The sequence below is a fragment of the Pieris napi genome, chromosome 20 (genome assembly GCF_905475465.1).
Source record: "Pieris napi chromosome 20, ilPieNapi1.2, whole genome shotgun sequence".
In the NCBI taxonomy this organism is placed as follows: Eukaryota; Metazoa; Arthropoda; class Insecta; order Lepidoptera; family Pieridae; genus Pieris; species Pieris napi.
In genome coordinates this window covers 2,436,300-2,457,803 of record NC_062253.1, presented here as the reverse complement: position 1 = coordinate 2,457,803, position 21,504 = coordinate 2,436,300, and the positions used below count along the sequence as shown (strand labels likewise).

Here is a 21,504-nt window from a genome sequence, read left to right as displayed (position 1 = left end):
CCTGTGGTACACCGGAAGTTATGTTTGTAGACCAAGGAGCTGGTCTGTGTGTAAGCTACTATAGTCATATTCTCCGTATCCAAGGTTTGTTAGCCCGCTGGTCTCAGGCGACTCTGATCCATATTTTCAAGCTAAAGGTCGTTGGTGTAGGATCAGTTCGGTCTGATCCTATCCTATATATTGTTTCGGTAATTTGCTAGTTTCACACTATATACTACTACACTATATTTATAACATATTACTGAAAAATGTGTGTCTTTTATATAGTTGATTACTTAATCTTTGCTTTTTTGCCGGGTTTTGGTAGTTATTTTAATATTTTGAGCAAAGCAAGCACTACCTGGTCACCAGGTCCTGGTGCTACTACTGTTTTATAACATTGGCAAAGCAATGGGCTTATGCCAATAAATGATCTAAAACCATATGTTTAGACACAAGGCTAAAGGCACTACCATAAATAAAGTACTGACATACCCAATACTAGCATGAAACTATACTGTCGATAATCAATTGCAACAACTGGCTAAAGAGTCCCCATGCACATTCCAGACGAGCTCAAAAATCTTCAAAAGTTATATCAGTAAGCATGCCACAGCATTCTAGCTTTTGTCAGCCTTTGTAGTATATTATTTGAATCTTATTTATACTTATAAAACTAAAGCATTTTCATACAGAACTTTCGGTGAAATATTTTCTTACAGAAAACTAAGTTTAGACCATTAACAAATCAAATAGCTAACGTAAGTATGGTATACTTGAGTAATGCTACGGGCATTATTTAAAAACAAATTAAATAATACCTGTCGAAAAGAATTCCTATACATATTAAGCAATATAAACGCGATTTCGAAAATAGATTCAATCGAATTACTAAGCGTTTGTTTCTAAATTATGACTGATAGTTACAAGTCCAGTGAAGCGTGGTGTAATTGGTGCAGTTTCTTACAACTTGTAACCCAAAAACTTGGCGATTACACAGAGCGGCGAGGAGTTTCTTGCCACTTCTTATAAATATGTTGTACTCCAGGGACACTCTTTTTGTCAGGCTTTGACTGAAAAAGTGTCTTAATGTATGTTATTTTTGTCCTTGTTTACTTTAAGTTTTCTATTGAAGTTTTTGAAAACGTTTTGTGATATACAACACCAACTTTATCGACTTTTAAATCTTTTGTTTTATATTATAATTAATAAATGACAACATATAAAATAGAAATTATACGAAATGTCCGTTTCATAACATGTAAGTAACGTTTTTTAGTTTTGAAGCGACTTACATAAACAGACGTTACAAATGATTACCAAAAACGAGTCATACGATCTATTGGATTAAGATTTATTTATGTATTAGATTATTTTTTATTATGTAACTTAAATAAGTGTTAATATATTATATTGAGTGTCAGCAAAAAGGCTCAAATTATTGAGCCTTTTTGCTAAATAATAATAGAAGTCCATAATGATATTTTTCTTAATTATGATAGACCAGGATTAATATGGCTCTATTAAATTTTATATTTAAATTAAGTGTGTCTCATAGCATTATTAAATAACTTATTCATAATTAAAAGATAGGTGATGAATAAAAAGTAAGTCATGCTCAATTAGATATTTATTTTCAATGTTCAAACTCCAGAATATAATGCGAACGCCATGTAAATCTGTAAAGGACAATTTTAAATATCAAGTTACTATGTAAAGTAATAATATAAATAATTAAAAATAATTATTATTACGTACTATAATTGATGTAAATAGAATTAGACATACAATTATAGTACACTAGCAAACCCGGCGAACTCCGTTTCGCCACCAGATGGCTTCGTTTTATGTAACATTTCGTTTGGTGATCCCGTTTTTCTGTTGAATTTTTTCTATAAACCTCACGGAGCCCAAGACCTTTCCAACGAATGCAAAACCGTGGAAATCGGTTCGTGCGTTCTGGAGTTATAGCGTCAGGAAGGAAAACCCGACTTATTTTTATATAGTAGATATGTTAAAATAAATAAAAAGGTTGTAATTAGCTAGATCTGGCACGTGCTTTGTACCTAGGAATAGGTAATAAAAAACAAACACCTATTTGGTGTAATTTTCTAAAATACAGTCAAAGTACATATGTAATTATCTTCCAGGCAACCCTTGGAAATAGTACCTAAGAGGGTAAAGTACATAAACAAAAAACAAAATTCATATACCTAATTAATAAAAAAATATAAAATAACCTAACAATCTAAAATATAAAACAAATAAACAAAAAACTAAAAGCTAATCTTAAGGTTCTCGAATTGCAATTCAATATGCTATACAAGAGAATAAGAAAATAAATGAATTAAATTAGTCACGATTGCGCAGGAAAGGATATCTTTAAGAGCTGTATGCAAAAGACTTTTTAAAGAAGTTAGAAGTAAATTACTTTAATATTATAAGAATAATGAAAAATCTCACATTACATAACTACTTTTTTGAAAGTATACGTACCGAATTACACACAAGCCAACACTTCTACTACCCACTCTTTTAAACATTCAGCCGGACTCGAATCTAATTCCAGACTTTCGCTCGAATTTATAAGGAACCCGTTACCTTTTTTCATACATTTTACGAAATTAACAATAGATGTTATTATACAAATAACGTTAGGTCCCTTTAAAACTTCCTCGCTAAGAACAGCGGAAATTGAGACAATAAAGAAAAATAGAATTAACTTCATTTTGAATTGTTCTGTGAAGTGTTTGTGCCAGTTTTGTCTTTTATACCACCGTAAACATTTTAAATATGGTATTTAAAAACTATGTTCATTCCAAGGAAAGTATTTCATTTATTATATTAAACATTTGTTATGTGATTGATAACTGTTGCCACGATAAAACGTTATTTGACTTGAACTAAGATTTATATCTTAACTTTTAAACTCAAAAATCTCACACATTAGGAATGTCTAGTATAGTATAGCGTATCAAAGGCTTCTTCTACATACGTTTGTTGGCAAACTTTTACAAATAAATAAATAAGTAGAGAGAAATGAAGCAACGCTAAATGAGCTTAGAACCCTATATCGCAATAATCGACAGGAAATTGGCACAGATGAAGGCCAACTTCAACGTTGGTATGAGCACTTTCAGGCTCTTTATCGAATGCCCAATGAAACTAATATTCCAGAAGTATCCTCTCAGGCACCTCAATTGCATCCAACCAACTGAACATCAATGTACAAAGATGTAGTATTCAGTCTCTTAGAAACGAACTTGATCTTATAACAGCCATAATGCTTAAAGCAGAACTTACAACTACTACCAGAGTGATGACACCGCTTTTAAGAATGGATGGAGAAACTTCCAAAAGACTGGAATGACGGACTCCTAATAACTTTACCCCAAAAGGGTAACCTCAGCCAATGCAACAAGAGGTAGTAGTTGGAGAGGTTTTATTTTCTTTTTTCCACTGCACTATCGAAAGTAGGTACTTTGTAAAGTCATAATGGGCAGACTGCTTAAGGCAGTCAAAGCCGTTTATATGAAAAGTGCAAGCTGAATTTCGTCACCAATCAATGGTACAACACTAATACAGGATAATATTAGAGTAATTAAGGTATGTATTCAACTTTTGTCGACTTCGAAGAAGCCTTTGATACGCTATACTATACTAGACATTCCTAATGTGTGAGATTTTTGAGTTTAAAAGTTAAGATATAAATCTTTGTTCAAGTCAAATAACGTTTTATCGTGGCAACAGTTATCAATCACATAACAAATGTTTAATATAATAAATGAAATACTTTCCTTGGAATGAACATAGTTTATAAATACCATATTTAAAATGTTTACGGTAGTATAAAAGACACAACTGGCACAAACACTTCACAGAACAATTCAAAATGAAGTTAATTCTATTTTTCTTTATTGTATCAATTTCCGCTGTTCTTAGCGAGGAAGTTTTAAAGGGACCTAACGTTATTTGTATAATAACATCTATTGTTAATTTCGTAAAATGTCTGAAAAAAGGTAACGGGTTCCTTTTAAATTCGAGCGAAAGTCTGGAATTCGATTCGAGTCCGGCTGCATGTATAAAAGAGTGGGTAGTAGAAGTGATGGCTTGTGTGTAATTGGGTATGTATGACATTCAAAAAAAATAGTTATGTAATGTGAGATTTTAAGCTATTGCATAGCTTTTATCGCGGGCTTTGAGCGCTGCGACCGAATCAAGAAATTCCGTAACGAAAATAAATCTAACACACGATGACGTAATATAGGTGCGGTTAATACGTGTTAGAGCGGGACAGACTATATAGGCATATTAGTCTGAGTCTGGTAGAGTGGTAGATTGAATTAATATCAAAATATTATAAATAAAAAATAAATTAATTATTATAATTGCATAAGCTGATAAAAATGCTATGCAATAGCTTAACCGCGGCAGTCCCTGAGTGCCACACGTTATTTTCATTATTATTATAATCTTAAAGTAATTTACTTCTAACTTCTTTAAAAAGTCTTCTACATAAACAGCTCTTAACCATATCTACTAAACTAATTTAATTCATTCTTTTTCTTATTCTCTTGTATAGCATATTGAATTGTAATTCGTGAACCTTAAGATTAGCTTTTAGTTTTTCGTTTATTTGTTTTATATTTTAGATTGTTTGGTTATTTTATATGTTTTTATTATTTATATGAAATTCGTTTATGCACTTTACCTTTAGGTACTATTTACTAGGGTTGCCTGGAGATATACATACATACTTTGACCAAATAGGTGTTTGTTTTTTATTACCTAGGTATTCCTAACTAAAGTTGGTACAAAGCACGTGCTAGATCTAGCTAGACCCTTTTATTTATTTTAACATATATGTCTTATAATAGTATGTCTAATTTTATTTACATCATAGTAAGTTGATATTTAAAATTGTCTTTTACAGATTTACATAGCGTTCGTATATCGTGCACTTTGAACATTGAAAATAAATGTCTAATTGAGCATGCCTTATTTGTTATTTATCACCTATCTTTTAATTATGAATAAGTTATTTAATAAGGCTATTAGACACACTTTATTGGAATTTTAAATATAAGGTAAATAATAGAGTAATAGAGCCATATTAATCCTGGTATATAATGAGTAAGATACCATATGGCAATACAATTCAGACAAAAATAAAAAAATAGTTTGAGTGGCTTGTCTATTGTATGAAGCAGCATTGACGTGGCAGTATACCTAGTCTGTAGACTTTGTATAGCGAATTAAAAAATGCAATCCATACAGCTCTATTTATCTATCTAGCAATCTTAAAATTACAAATATAATTTTGAATAGGCTAAAGTTATTTTGGGTGTAAATTATTGTTTACCTTGAATCATTTGTAACGCCTGTTTAAATATATAATTATGTAAGTCTCTTCAAAAATGCGAATCGTTACATGTTATGTTACGTACATCATTTTCGTACACGTTCTATTTTATATAATAAAAACTAATACAAAACTGTGAAACTAGCACATTACCGAAACAATAAGGATAGAATCAGACCGGACTGATCTTACCAACGACCTTTAGCTTGAAAATATGTAACAAAGTCGTCTGAAACATGCGGGCTAACAAACCCTGGACAGAGAGTATGTTTTTTAGTTTTTTTTAGTATTTATCAATATTAGGTACATTTATCAGAAACTAAACTAACCAAACCAAACAGATATTAAGGCAGGTAAAAGATGTGCGATTTGTATATATTTATATATGTACTAGCTGACCCGGCAAACGTTGTTTTGCCATGTTATTATTTCTAGGAAACATTTTTTTAGTTGAATAAAAATAACTAAAAAATAGAGGTTGATCATAGAGGGATGAAAATTAAGGGTTGTATGTATTTTTGTATGCTGTAACATAAAAAAATAAAAATAAATATCTAAAAGATTAAAATTTAGGGTTGGACCGGACCACGCTTAACATTAAGGAATTTGAAAGATAAATAGTAACCGATTCTCAGACTTTCTGAATATGCATAAAAATTCATAAGAATCGGTCGAGCCGTTTCGGAGAAGTATGGTAATGAACATTGTGACACGAGAATTTTATATATTAGATATACTCATACATTTTAGTCGAATAGGGAAAGAACTGCAAAACCTTTTTATAAATCAAATTTATTGCGTAATACATCTTATTAAATACTATATTTACATGCTTTATTTATTTTCCAATCACGACCACGATGAACCTATTTTTATTGGCCCCTCCCTTCTTGGCTTGATAACGGGATGGCGATTATTTCGATCCTTTCTTATTATAAAACTAACAAATCAGTCGAAATTGAAAACTACATACATTTTAACTTTTTTTAATAACAACGGAAAACAAAATTATAAATAATGCGTATAAAAAAAGTAGCTTTGTAAGAATAACGTATTTTTTTTCTTATTACTTATGTAATAGGAGGCAAACGGGCAGGAGGCTCACCTTAAGTGATACCGCCGCCCATGGACACTCACATTGCCAGAAGGCTCGCTAGTGCGTTACCGGCCTATTAAGAATTGAGACGATCTTTGAAATACTCTAAGCCGAAGAGAGGAGAATGAGATTCGGATGGTATTTTGTATTCTATCTTGACGTCCGATGATGAAACTCAGCTGCTGGTATTAGTCCGAACTACTCTGAACACTCTCCATGGTAAATGTGTAATAAAATTTATTAAATGGTCGCAAAACTCTTCCAATTTCAAGTAGACATTGAGTGTAGAAATTTATCTGAAATTTTTTTTTTTATTAAATTCATTATATACATATATAAATTATCTACAACTTAGAACTTAGAAACAAGACTTAGATCTGACTCCCGTATGTCAAAAATATATAGGATTTGGCATTCGGGAGTCAAAGTTCAAATTCAAATTCAAAAATCATTTATTCACGTAGGTAACACAATGTACACTTGTGATTGGTCATTAAAGAAATACATATTAATGCTTCTAATTTTACATTTACTGCCAGTTCTCAAATCAAGGGTGTAGAACGGAAGAGAAGAACTGGCAATAAACTCTCCGCCACTCTTTTTAATCGCCATGTTTTTTTTTTACACAACGTTTGTAAGGAGCTGCAACCATTACACCATGTTCCACATGACATCTTAAGTAATTAATAATAATAACATAAATTAAAAACAAAGACTTGTCCCCTATCAGCAGGAGGCATGGTGAAATAGGAGCACGCACTTACATTCTCGTGGGAACAACACGCAAACACATAGTCGAAATAATTAACATCACCGCATACACGAATTCAAGTACGACCAGTCACCACAAGTAGCACCCGTTCACGAGTATGACGCATGGCCAGCCATCCGCCATATTTTAGGGAGAGAGACAACCCGACGCATGGACGCCGCCACGTTAATACGATATATACAGTTTAAACTCTTTATAACGAATTTCAAGGGACCTAGCATTTTTATTTATTATAGAGAGATTTCGTTATAGGGAGGAAAAAATTAAAGTATGGGTATTGGGTTAATCCAAATAAATTTAACGCAGCTTTACGTTATAACGATTGGCGTTATAAAGATTTTACACTGTACTATTTATAAATTATCAAATACTTACAAATTACGCAAGTCTACAGAGAGCTAAATCGGCATGATAAACAAGGTAACAATGCTTGCGTGAAAATACGTCTATGTTATTTGTCAAACAATTAAGGACATTATTAACACATTGTATAGTGCAAGGCAGTTTGGAAAGCTCATAGTCCTCTATTTCTTCATCTCCACTCAGCGCTTCACCACAAATTGTCAAAATGATGAACACGAGTATTATTTTATTCATTGTTGCGTTTAATTTCTATATGTAATATATGTTTCCTGTTTTATATTGAAGTAAAGTATTTATTAGTAATAAACTGCGAATAGCACGCATTCATCCATTACATTCCTAGATATTATGATAAAAACATTAAATTCTTTGTGCGTCAGGCTTCTGAAACTTATTTTAAAGTTGGTTTGCTCAGGTAGAAAATATGTGTAAAAACGCTATCACTCAAAGATTCTTAGAACCCAATTAAATGATAGTGGTCAGCAAGTGTGTCTTTGAAGGTAGCAAATAGTATCAAATAGGTAGAGAAATATGGCGTATACTTTGATTGCGATATCAAGTTTGGTCAGCCCATCTGACGCACACAATTCTTTTGACTTCCGTTCGATGCTCAAATGTCTTGTGAAAGATGTTAATTGTCAACGCAGTAGCAAACTGTTTGTTTAAATATTTAAAGATAAGACAATTTAAACTGATCATTTAAATTATTATGTTGACGAGGTGTAGTAGTTATTAATTCGCGGGAAAAAGCAATACATTTAAAATACGCATACAAATTGTATTTATGCACAATTTGTAAGTGTGCAACTAACTATTTATACAAATATATTAATAATATTGTTATTATTATTATTATTATTATTATTATTTCTTATTTGTTTATTTTAAACTCTGGTCTGGGACGTGGGGTTCACGTGTATAGGCGCTTATTAAAGATTTAAGTTGGCGCCTGGTAGATAGTACCGGTGACACCAGAGCTGGTGCTTTCCTGGATCAACTGAAATCCACTTATAATAATAGTTTGGCTCATAATGTTGAGTGACTACTTTTTGATTGTGTTAAAATTAACTATCACCATTCACCAAAAAGGTTCAATGACTTTTTGCGAATCATATTATGTTCACTTCTATCATAAAAACGACCTCGAGTTGCCGCCGTCAACCGACCGATGGCGTTGCCTTAGTTTCGCCATGGTATCCAGGATTCCAAGAGGCGTATTAATAAAGAAATATTCGGAAGGTCTGTTTAAATATGACGCTTTTAAAGTAATAGTTGTTTTAATTACATCATAGAAAGAAAAGTCGTTATTATTCCCATACTGTAATTTGGTCCAATCGAATATTCTTGCCAATTTTCAACACCATTTGAAACCTACGCAAAACAATTTTGAAAATTCACAAATTATTGTTCTCGCTCAGCGCTACAATAGTCAAAATGAAGAACATAAATATTATTTTATTTATTGTTAGAGCTTAATTTCTTTTAGCGTGAAGTTTCCATTTTTATATAGCACTATTATAATGGTATAATTTTGATAAGTAACTATAATTAACTGTGAATTAATGGTATGTACATATACATATAATAATTATTAATTAATACATTATGTTCCTATACTTTATAATAAAAATATGAAATTCTTTTGATTTCCGCTTGATGTTAAAATTTATTTGAATTGTGAAATCACCGCTCATATTTAATTTGTTAAAATGTTCTTAAAATCTATAATTTTTAAATATTTTTTTATATACATATATACCTCAAACGTACAATCTTTTAAATTTTTAGTACATTTAACCAGAGGAAACGGAAATGGCAGAAGCTACAATAAATTAATTATTGAATGTTTTCTTTAAACTTAAAGTGGCATTGTTGCTCAGTATCTCCTGTATATCTCTTATCAATATTCGAAGCAAAATGAAGCCAGTTTCATTTTGGAGAATGGGTGATGTAGCTCTAGGAAGATGAAGCAAGCAAGTTTATGTTAAAGTGCAAGTTGTTAAAGATGAAGACGGATTGTTTTATGACGACAAAGGTATACCTACAGTATAATTTCATCGTCTATTCCTTATTCTTAAAATATATAACTTCGGTCAGCGGGTTCATTAAATGTTATATAGGTAACATTTACGCAACCGAAGAAAATCTTTAACTCAAAGGCGTATCATTTATAACCAATCTTTAATTTATGAAAATTCTTATTCTAAAACGGATTTGCCAAACATGCAAAATATGATATCAGGCTAGCTTAGGTTTTAGAATTCAACAAAGTCTTGTAGTATTCTCTTCCAGACAACTTAAGATTAGGTCAGCTAAGCATTGTCATGGCCAAACTGTAGTGGATTTTAATATATAAATTTAGATGGGATTACAATTCGTAAATTTGTTTTTATTTAGTTTAGATCTAACTCCTAATGCAAATGAACCCATGTTGTTAGCATTTCCTACAAGTACTAAAAGTATTTGTAGTAAGAAAATTTATTAATTCTGAACACCACTTAGGTATATTGTTTAATAGTTTTAGGAATATCAGCAGATGGAGATAATATTGAAGTGTTTGAAGAATTATGTTATTATGTTGAGGTGTTAAGGTCAAAGGAGCGAATATGGCTGCCATACACAAGTATGTACTTAGCTGGGCGGTCTAGACCATTTTATGGGACAGAGAGAGTAGACAGACCAAAAAAAGCAATTGATGGAAAGCCATCTCCTAGGGTAAGATAAAATGAGTCTGATATATTATATAGTTTTAAGAGACTTAATAAACAAATGGAATAAAGAATTGGCTTGCCTTCTTTGAAAAAAATCCTGAATACTCCTTGGAACTTAACAAGTTTCAACTGTTTAAATGGAAAAAAGTTTTGAAATGCTGAAGTGTTAGTGTTAATAACTTCCAGTAGCAAATAAATAAAAAAAATATTTTACATGAATCTAATTCTAATTGCATCTAATTTTAATTGCATCTTGCCAAAAGGAAATAGGAACTTAAATTTAAAGAATAAGATAAATGTAATGGACTAGTTTTATTTGATGAATTAAAGTACTTTAATATATTTTCAGAAAAAATCTGAAGATGATTTTAGTGACTTGAGTGACCAATGCTCTGATTATGAAGGATCAGTCTCTGATATTGAGGAGAGGGAAACATTAGATGAGGTAATATTAATTAGATTAACTGTCATGGCCTCTTTTAAAATACATATTAAATAACTTTGAGATATAGTATATATCTTATTTAATATGTATGTTATGTAATATGTTGAACCAATAACTTTCATTAGAAGACCAGGTATTTGAATATTTATAATAGGTATGTATTTATTTTAGTTGTATTGCTATTTTTGGCTACTTAAAAATAAGGTGTAAGCTGCTTTCCATTCTATATTTTTAATTAAACCCATTCCTTGAAACATTCCATTTTAAGTAATATATTATTTTTATTTCAGTATATAGAAAAAATTCCATTCGAAGATTTCATCCGTTGTGGCAAAGAAGTATTATTTGATGAATTATATGATCTATCACTCTTGGATTGCGATGAGGTATGGTATTTCACATTTGTTTGTGCATAAGAAACCAAAAAAACATGTTCCTAAACTGCTTAAAGTGTACAATCAAGAGCTCTCTAGGCAAGAAAAGAAAAGAAAGAACTTTATAAAACATAATAAAAAAGGATTTTGAGTTAAGAAGAAAGTGTACTAGCCCCCACACTAGGATTCCCTATGTCGTCTCTTCCATTAAACATATTAATGATTTTACAAAACCCTTACTTCTATAATTATTATATTAAATGTTTATACTATTGTTGCACAAGAAGAATACAGCATAGAACAGGTTTAGGAGATGTTTATGATTGTTAGTGAATGTGTAAAGTGTTTAACGATGAAAGGAATGAAAGAAGAACAAGCGTTGGAAGAAGAGTGTTTTGGGTAGCGTACATGTAGGTTTGCGTTGTGCATGATGTGTGGTCGGTGTTAGTTTCCAAAAAAGTCTACATATTGTTATTAAGTATAGCGGTCTAACCGTTACAAGTTTTGTTTCTTAGTAAAACTTTTTGGTACAAGTCACCAGCAGGACTATTCTATAAAACCACTAGCTGACCCGGCAAACATTGTTTTTGTATATTATTTCTAGGAAACATCTTTTTAGTTCAATAAAATTCCACTATAATAAATAAAAGGGGTTGTACGCTGTATCATAAGAAAATAACAAAAAAATTGTCTAAAAAATAACAACAAATTTTTTGGGTTGGACACCCCTTATCACTTAGGAGTTTGAAAGATAGATAGTAGCCGATTCTCAGACTTACTGAATATGCATTAAAAATTTCATAGAATCGGTCGAGCCATTTCGAAGGAGTATGGGAACGAACATTGTGACACAAAATAATAATGAGAATAAAAAAAATACCAAAAAATTATGGAACAACAATGTATCACTATTTCTACATATAGATCTAATAGATTTTTTTATAAGGATGTCCAAGATTATCTTCTCAACGTGAACGCTAGTACTGAAGACAAGTTTGAAGAGCTTTTACGAAATATCGCTACTGAGAACGAAATCGACAATTACCTCAAACAGTGTTGGAGATACGCCTTTGTCGTACATTTCGAATTGAAGTCGGATGAGGTGAGTTCTAATTGTTCTTAAAACATAACAAAAAAAAATTTTTTACTGAGGTACCTAGATACAAAAAATGTTTATAATATATATTTTATTTTTTTCATTTTTATACAATACATAATAGTGATAAATCACGCAATTTTTGGAGATTATTGAAACCAGAAAAACGTGAAAACAGAAAAACGTTTCGTGACTACCCAGTGACTCTTTATACCTAAAAGTTAACATTATGTGATGTAAAGTACTGGAAAGTCGAAAATAATATTAACAATAACGCGTAATTCAATCCCCGCCCCGTAACTTTTTATAAATAGACCCCCCCCCCCTCCCAAAATTCGTTACGTAATACTTGAACGCTCCCATAGCCAAAACGGAATTAAACAAACGGCAAACATTAACAGAATTTCTTGAAGTGAAACTTCTTTAGGCGCATGAGGGTAAAATTTTTGAATGTCACGAAGATGTGCAGCGTTTTCGTCGAAGAAAAGGGAGAGAGCTATTGAGACCGATTGAGAGACAGTGAAATGGGTGAATTACCTTATAGAAATTCTATTTTTAAAATTAAAATTTTGTAAAGAGAATTTATGAAATATTATTATTTTATATTTTATGCCAAAGAAGTTTCACTTCTGACGTGTACTTTGTGCACACGAACTTTTTTTAAAGAAAAAATTCCTTTAAATTCCGGTTTATTTATTTTATTTATAAAAGCTTGCCAGTGGACACTGATACATGAAAAATAAATACAATATTTAATGTAACAAGCATGTATAGTCGTATAGGCAAACATATACACGAAGAGATAAAAAAATTAAACAAAACATTATTTATAAAAACTAAAGGAAAATTGATTTCAAAGTGTGAGAGATATCCAAACCTAGTTAAGATCTGCATCAGAATGCTGTTTCACTAAAATTATTATTATTTACTATTAACGGAAACAACATTTCATGAATGTCTTTTAATTTATTTTCTAGCGAATTTTTGAAGCACATTTTTTTATAAATAACAATTTGTGTGGATCTAATGACTAGTAAATAATCAGATATGATTTTTAAAATCTCGTCAAATTGTATCTTATATATTTAATATTATATATTTAAAAAATAAATTTGACATTGTCGTATTGGTTCAGTGGCTTCAGTGTGCGACTCTAATCCCTGAGGTCGTAGGTTCGCTCTCTTATGTGCACCAATGGACTTTCTATCTAAGTGCGCATTTAATATACGCTCGAACGGTGAAGGAAAACATCGTGAGGAAACCGGCTTGCCTTAGACCCAAAAAGTCGATGGCGTGTGTCACAGGAGGCTGATCACCTACTTGCCTATTTGCAAATGATCATGAAACAGATAATAATAATAATAATAATAATAATAATCTTTATTGACATATTTGTAATTACAGAAATCCTATGAAGACTCTGACACCTAAACTAGGCTTTAGTGCCTGTATCTCAGGAGTCAGTGGCTTCTCCCAATATAATTCGTAACAAGTGTCAAGAGAGCTTATTCAAAATTTTACAAGACAATACTTTTTATAGACATTTGTAAATTCCAGATATTACATCTAATTATCTTCTTACACATAATATACTTAAACAAAAATAACATATATTAAAAAAAAAAAAAAAAAAATGTTTCAGTATAAATTACAATGAATATAATAGGTAATAAAATAGGTACATACACATAAAATACTAAAATACATAAATATACATAATACATAAATATACATAATTATACATTTTACATATGGGTATATGTAACACTAGTATAAATATATAAATTATACACATAATTAATGAATCAAAATAACTAAAATATTATTGTAGCATGTTAGTTAAATAGATCTTCTGTTTCCTCATAATTTAAGGACAAAAGCCAAGTCTTAACAATTGATTTGCAGTCATGTAGTGAAAGAGGGTAGAAATTTAATTTTTTGTTTATTTTATTATATAGAAAGACTGAGAGATATGCTCGTTGTCGCCTTGCGAAGGTAGTACGGAATTTTGCTGTGGGGAGTACATTTGGTATACAGCGTTTGTTACTGCAAACCTCTGGGTTATAAGGGGTATGGACATGTTGTTTGGCTATTATATTAAAGACGAATACCTGTCTAACACTGAGGAGCTCACACTGTTTATATAAAAGTGTGGTTGAAAATCTGTAGGGTTTGAAAGTCATTACTTTTAGTAAAGATCTGTGGGCTCTTTCAAGCTGAATTAGATGTGACTTGCACGCTCCACCCCACACGCTCACGCAGTATCCAATAACCGATTTTACTAAGGCAAAGTAAACAGTGCGGAGTAGTTCAAATTCCGCGGCATAACGTAATTTTTTGAATGTCCAGATTAGTTTTCGCGTGCGTGCCGTTATAATCTCAATGTGAGGAAGCCAACTCAATTTATTATCTAATTCGATACCGAGGTATTTAATGGTATTGGATTTTGTTATATTAATGCAAGTACAATTGCGCTCAGAGACACATATGTGTATTTTAAGATTAATATCAGTCATATGGGAATTAATAGTTTGGAACTGAATATACGAAGTTTTAGAAATATTTAAAGTAAGTAAATTTTCCCTGAGCCATCTAGCCACCTTCTGCAGTCCGCTTTCGGCAATATTTTGTATCTCGGTCCAGGTGTCCCCATAAAAAACTATAGCCGTATCATCGGCATAGGTAAACAACCTGCAACTAGTTAGGGACATATTACATAGGTCGTTTATGTAAATAAGAAAAAGACTTGGACCAAGAATACTGCCTTGCGGAACTCCAAAAGTTACATTTGCGTCGGAACTAATATAATTATTAATCTTAACCCTTTGCACCCGACCACTAAGGAAATCTTTAAAAATAAGCAGGGCTGAGTCTCTTTTTCCAATTCGCTCCAATTTGTCAACAAGTATAGGTATTGAGACGGTATCAAATGCCTTGGCAAGATCGAGGAAGACACCAAGGCACTTTTGTTTCCTGTCAAGTTTTTCTGTGACAAACTCAATCAAGCTACCCACAGCGTCTTCTGTTGACATACCCATTCTGAAACCAAATTGTGAGCTGGACAGAATATTGTACCGATTTAAAAACTGTATTAACCTCACGTTAAGCATCTTTTCTAGGATTTTTGATAGTGCTGTAAGCACAGAAATCGGTCTGTAGTTTGCAACACAATCCCGTGCCCCACCCTTGTGAACAGGAGTAATGAGAGACCTTTTAAAGACTTTTGGAAAGCAGCCTTCCCTAAAACATGTCTGAAACAAGATAGTAAGCGGCGATACAATGACATGTCTTACCATTTTTAGAAATCGAGCTGGTATAGAGTCCCAACCAGTGGCACAATCATTTTTTAAGCTTAAGATGAGAGATTCCACCTCAACCTCATCTGGTGGCATTAGTACGAAGGAGTTAGTCAAGCAATTAGATCTTGTACATATGTAGTTATACTTACACCCTGTAAGTTTTTCAGCTAGCTCTCTACCAACATTAGAAAAATAACTATTTATGTCCTCAACCGCATCCAATGCGTTATTGAGGCCCGAACCTAAAAATCATTGGTTTAGTATTGTAAGAATGTGTGTTTGTGAATAAATAAATAGTCCATACTATGTACTTACGAAATGGTGACGTCGATTAAATATTTTAACATGAAAACTTGGGTCTCTTCAGTGGTGGGAAGAATTAAGTGGTACCCTGACGGTGCACACCAATTGGTGTCTCGTTTGTGGGAAGACTGATGCCTTGAAGGAATGTACGAAATGTCCAGCCGCCTTCCACGGTAGCTGTTCTCGGGAGTGGCTTATTTCCGTTATACGTAAGTATTTTTCTAGAGGGAAAGTCAAAATCATTTGTTCATATAGGTAACATGTACATTGTACATGTCAATAAAGATATACATATTAATTGCTTATAATTTTATACGTACATTAACTGCCAGTTCTCAAAGAGAAGAACGGAAGAGAAGAACTGGGAATAATCTCTCCGTCTCTCTTTTAGTGAGTTAAGTGATACGTAAGGCCTTTTAAGAAATGGTGCGCTGTTTTATTGAAGGAACCTAAGACTTCATCTCCTCTCCAAGTATAGACTGCTGCCTGGACCACTCTCAGCTTTAATTTAAAAAAAATCCGTTTAAGCTTCAATAAAATTAAGAAACTTGATCTTCGTCCAATAATAATATAACACAGCTACAGTTTCAACCCCAATTTTTATAATATATAATATACTAGCAGACCGGCCAAGCGTTGCTGTGGCTAAGGTTTTTGTTATATTACATAGTAGCAAACTATTCAAGGGAAACGTTAGGAGAACACCCGTCATGGGGACCACCATGCTTTTTTGGTGGTTGTGCCATTAAATTGTAGCTTATTTGAAACGTTGGTACTTTCAACACAGCGCCATCTGTTAGAATTGTGACTATCAAATAATAAACAAATATTTTGCAATAAAATAATATTGCGGGTATAAATTGAGATGTAAGCTAGTATCTTTTAAGTTGGATCAAACTACACACGGTGTCCAAATTTGATTGATATCGGTTCGGTAGTTTAGGAGTCCATCGCGGAGAAACAACGTGACACGTAATTTATATATTATATTAAGATAATCTTTCAGGCCACTAGTTAAACGGCTAGGCTGTTCATTGAACGCCTAATTAAGCTAGTTGGCTGCGATATACATAACCGAACGACATTTCTACAATAAATTTAAAACTATGAATTAAAATGTATTGCAGACCGTAAAAGCCCACTGAAGGTGAAAAACGATTCGCCAGTACTTGTGGAGAAAGTGCTATCAAGCACTAGGGTTAAATGTATGGATGATAATCCACGTGATGACAATCAAGATCTGTGCCCCAGTTGCCGTTGGGGACCCAAAGTGGGGTAAGTCATGTATCAACAATGCAAATTCGTTTAAAAATAATGTTTATTATGGAACATAAGATACAGGTATCACTTATTCCACGCCATTAAATTGGAATTTGTAGGCATCCCTACTCATCGGCAAAGAAGACAGAGGGTGTAGGCCGAGAGAAAAAGCCGGCGTAAAAAACTCTCGGTACTCTTTTAAAACAGCAAATCATCAAACAACACTTATTTTAAAACAAATACAGTTGACTCTCGATAATTTGACACTCGTTAATTTGAATCTCTCGATAATTTTTTTCCGGTCCCTTGAAAAATACTCGATAAATTGAATAAATTCAATTATAATTGGTCCCTTCGGTAATTTGAAGTTGAAAAAGTATTATCTTGCTCGCCAACATGCGATAATTTGAAATCCGGTCTTCCCTACTCTCTATAATTTGAAGCGTTTATCATGCACATACCTGTCGTTTGTTTACATACATGCACAGACTGGTCAATTGTTTACATAAATGAGGTATGAGTAAGACGAGGATGATGAGAAAGAAGATGAAAAAGAAGAACCGCCAATTCCAGTCACATAGAGTGAGGCAAGAAAATGTCTTACTACTCGACTACCCGACACAAGTGACGATTACTTTGCAGCTCTCACCACTATCAAAAATTCTTTGGACAATGATAAACTGAAGTCACTTACTCAAAAAAAGATTACAGACTTTTTTTCGAAATAAAAATTTGTGAATAATTGTTATAATACATTAGAATATAGAAATAATAAGTAACAAATTTTAATCAAATTCTTATTTCCTTCAGTCGCCCTTCCCCCTCGTGGTTATTCAAACACTTGTTATTTTGAACTCTTGATAATTTGAATCCCTTGAGTTTCAAATTATCGAGAGTCGACTGTATCCCAAATTAATTCCCAGCACTAGTCCTAGGCCCTTTTATCAAATAGATAATCGTTAACGTTTCTCCAGATTGTTTCTTTTTCTTTCGCACTAAATGCAGCTGGGGTATGTGGGACTTAATTTGACACTGTTATTCAGAGAACTGGGTGTACCCCCAAAAACTACTTTGGATAGTACCAAGGCGACCGCATCAATTTTTATAGAACATGGGGCAAACGGTAATTAAAAATTGATAAATAGATAATAGAGATAGATAGATAATAGACCGGCATCGCACTCGCGAGCCCTCTAGCATTGAGAGTGTCCATGGGCGGCGGTATCACTTAACATCAGATGAGCCTCCTGCCCGTTTGCCCCCCTGTTCAATAAAAAAAAGAAAATTAAAAAAAATTTAAAAAGTTTGGGTCCAGTCGCAGTGTACCTTTGACAATCTTTAGATATACATAATATATCACATATTAATATGTTACAACATTACGCGTTTGGTTTTCTATAATCTACATACTACACGCTATTTTTGAAAATATTGTTTTATTTTGTGGCGCCAAATTAAACTTCACTGGTTAACTCGTAATATTTTTGTAAACTTACAATTAAAAGGCTGGCAACGTACTCGCGAGCCCTCTGGCATTGAGTGTCCATGAGCGGCGGTATCACTTAAGATCAGGTGAGCCTCCCGCCCGTGATCCTGTATATAAAAAAAGACTGCTACCTACTTGTTAATGATTATTAATAAATAAATATTCCAGATACAATGACATAGTGTGGCATAAGCTGGACAGCTGCTCTTGGTGGCCAGCCAGGGTGCTGACTCCGTGCTCTCTCCCATTGTGTTTGATGTCTTCGTCGCACGAGATGGACCAGTGGCCTGTGCGGTACTATGGTAGAGATTTCCGTCATTCAATAATTATTAATATTATCTTTAAAGTTGGAAAACAAGAGGATTTGTAGGAGGATCTCTTTGCAGATCGTGTATTTAATATAATTATTTTTTAAAAAAGTACGTGCGTACAAAGTACACATGTGAGAAGTGAAACTTCTTTTAACTCTTGTTTATATTTATACAAATGTAAAAATTTCCGAGACTTAGAGGGAGGGCAAAGGGAAGATATGTTAGGAATTTAATTGTCATTAAAATATGTCGAAACATAATACAAATAATAATTTAATTTATTTCTTCGATAGTAAAAACACGTAAAATTTTAATTTACAATTCATCATTTGGGATTTCAATAAATTCTTTTGCATAAAATATAAAATACTAATATTTCAAAGATTTACGAAATTTTAATTTTAAAACTAAAATTTCTATAAGGTAATTCACCCTTCTCACTCTCAATCGCTCTCTCCCTTTCGACAAAAACGCTGCACATCTTCGTGACGTTCCGTAAAAAATTTACCCTCATGCTCCTAAAGAAGTTTCACTTCAAAAAAGTGTGCAAGAAATCATTACTGCACATAATATGTAAAGATTGGAAATAAACGGGGTTTATTATTATTATACTTACCAGAGTATTTTAGTTTTTTTATCGTTTACAGGTACGCTGAACCATTCATGGGCTAATGCAAGTCATATGTGTCTGTTTCTCCCAAAACACACAACGGCTCTAAATGCAAGAGATGATATCTTGAAACAAGCCATGCTTGACGCGAGCGACGATTATATAGCCGTTTATTTAAGATAGTTATGATAGAAGTGTATTAAATTAAATGCTACCAACTGTTGTTTTCCTTTCCCCACCGAGCTTGCATAGCTCATCGCTATACCTCTGAAATGGGGGAAGTTAAGTTCTCCTTACAGTTCTACATTGTCAAATTGACGTTTCAGATAATAATATACCTATAAATATTTTTTTGCAATGAGAACATTAATACTTTTCCAAATGGCTTCACAGATTTTTAAGTTTTCTGTAACCATACCAAAAACAATAGAAACTAGAGACTTTGCAAAGTTTGACAGGAACACTATGATAATGTCAACTTGGCTTAGTGAGCGTTCAAGTATTACGTAACGCAATTTTTGGAGATTATTGACCCCCCTCCTCCCCATGTAACTCGCCGTAACGTTTTTCAGTACCCAAGTACAGTACTGTACTCGAGTATAGTAAAACGTTTCGTGACCACCTAGTGACTCTCCAGTTACTATTATGTGGTGTAAGTCGAAAATAATATTAATAATAACGCGTAATTCAATCCCCGCCCCGCATCGTAACGTTTTACAAAAGGACCCCCCCATCCCAAAACTCTTGAACGCTCCCTAAGCCGCTGATATTTAGCCAACATTGCAACAAAATTTAAAGCTAAATTATTAGAACGAGAGAAAAGAAAAATCTTTATTGATCGTAATAAAATAAGATGTATAGTTAAAAAAGAAAGTATACAAGGATCCCGTGTCGTGGGCATATAGATTCTTCCAATTGACATATTAACTTTAGGTACTTGACGTAATAAATACTACATAACAAATTTAAAATACTGTTGCACAAGAAAAATACTTTAGTTTCAGCATAGGACAGATTGAGATGTTTATTAAAATTGTTAGTGAATGTATAGTTTTGAAATCGATTGTGAAGATTTTGTTTTAGTTAAAGATTTGTCAGAAAAAAATAACTCTTGAGGCCTTGAGATTTAGAACGTAACGAAACATTCAAGAACGTTTTAAATAAAACAAAGAAAATTAAAATATGTTTTAATAAAATCGTTAAATACATAAAAATAATACTTTTTACAACTTAACAAGCGACATGCTTAAATCTATAGAGCGTACTCTGCTTTGACTCAGCATTCCAGGATTCCAATCCTAGTATTTAATTTAGCACAAACTTCAGTTTATGATTTGTTAAACTCTACATGTTTAATATTAAGCTTGATGAATATAAGATTTGAACTTAGCCCAAACTATGACTACCAAATGTCAAAATCCAATACATTTTTGACGTACGTGAGTGAGACTTAGTCTGTTTCTGAATCCCTAAGAGCCAAGTCAACGTGTGCTTTATAGACTTAAGTTATTTATTTGTACTTACACTATTTTAACATCATCCTATACATATCACATTGCGGGAATTATACAGTTGATTTGCATGAAATTTATTGGTACATTGGTATACCCGAAATCTATATCAAAAATCTCATTGATGGTAGGCCAAACAATATAGGCATCTGTGCCTGACACTTGAGTGTTTTTTTTTTCATAAGTTATTAAGTTGAGAAAAGTTTATTGGTTAAAACTTTTTTTTGTAACATTACTGACATCGAATCAGGTTTCTATCGAAATACTTAAAAAAAACTCGTTTCAACGTGTATGTGAACGTATACTAAACCGAAACGGTTCGAGCAATTTAATTGGTTATAATTCATCGAAATGACCGGCGGGCTCAACTAGCACAATTTCTATCTATTTCGACTAATAATAATAAAATGCTGTCATATTCTACATTATTTACATTTTATCTATTAAAACCCTATATTATTTATATGCGCAATCTCATGTCTTAGAGACCAAGCGCTATGACGCCCTTATGTCAAAGTTATGACAT

The 21,504-nt window shown here is 32.5% G+C and overlaps 1 protein-coding gene and 2 long non-coding RNA genes across 3 annotated transcripts; 2 read left to right on the top strand and 1 right to left on the bottom strand.

Moving 5' to 3' along the window:
* Positions 1–1,596: 1,596 nt before the first annotated feature.
* LOC125059483 lies at positions 1,597–2,737 on the bottom strand. Its single transcript, XR_007118676.1, has 2 exons — positions 2,476–2,737; positions 1,597–1,658 (listed from the first exon to the last, which is right to left on the bottom strand). It is a non-coding gene; the product is annotated as an uncharacterized LOC125059483 (long non-coding RNA).
* Positions 2,738–3,722: 985 nt separating this feature from the next.
* Positions 3,723–4,973, top strand: LOC125059482. Its single transcript, XR_007118675.1, has 2 exons — positions 3,723–4,103; positions 4,913–4,973. It is a non-coding gene; the product is annotated as an uncharacterized LOC125059482 (long non-coding RNA).
* A 4,402-nt stretch (positions 4,974–9,375) lies between these two features.
* On the top strand, positions 9,376–19,650 carry LOC125059839. Its single transcript, XM_047664477.1, has 9 exons — positions 9,376–9,607; positions 10,091–10,287; positions 10,633–10,728; positions 11,019–11,114; positions 12,049–12,204; positions 15,865–16,009; positions 16,928–17,075; positions 18,715–18,848; positions 19,505–19,650. Exons 2-9 carry the CDS (start codon positions 10,198–10,200, stop codon positions 19,648–19,650), a joined length of 1,011 nt encoding a protein of 336 aa, XP_047520433.1. The 5' UTR covers positions 9,376–9,607; positions 10,091–10,197.
* Positions 19,651–21,504: the final 1,854 nt, after the last annotated feature.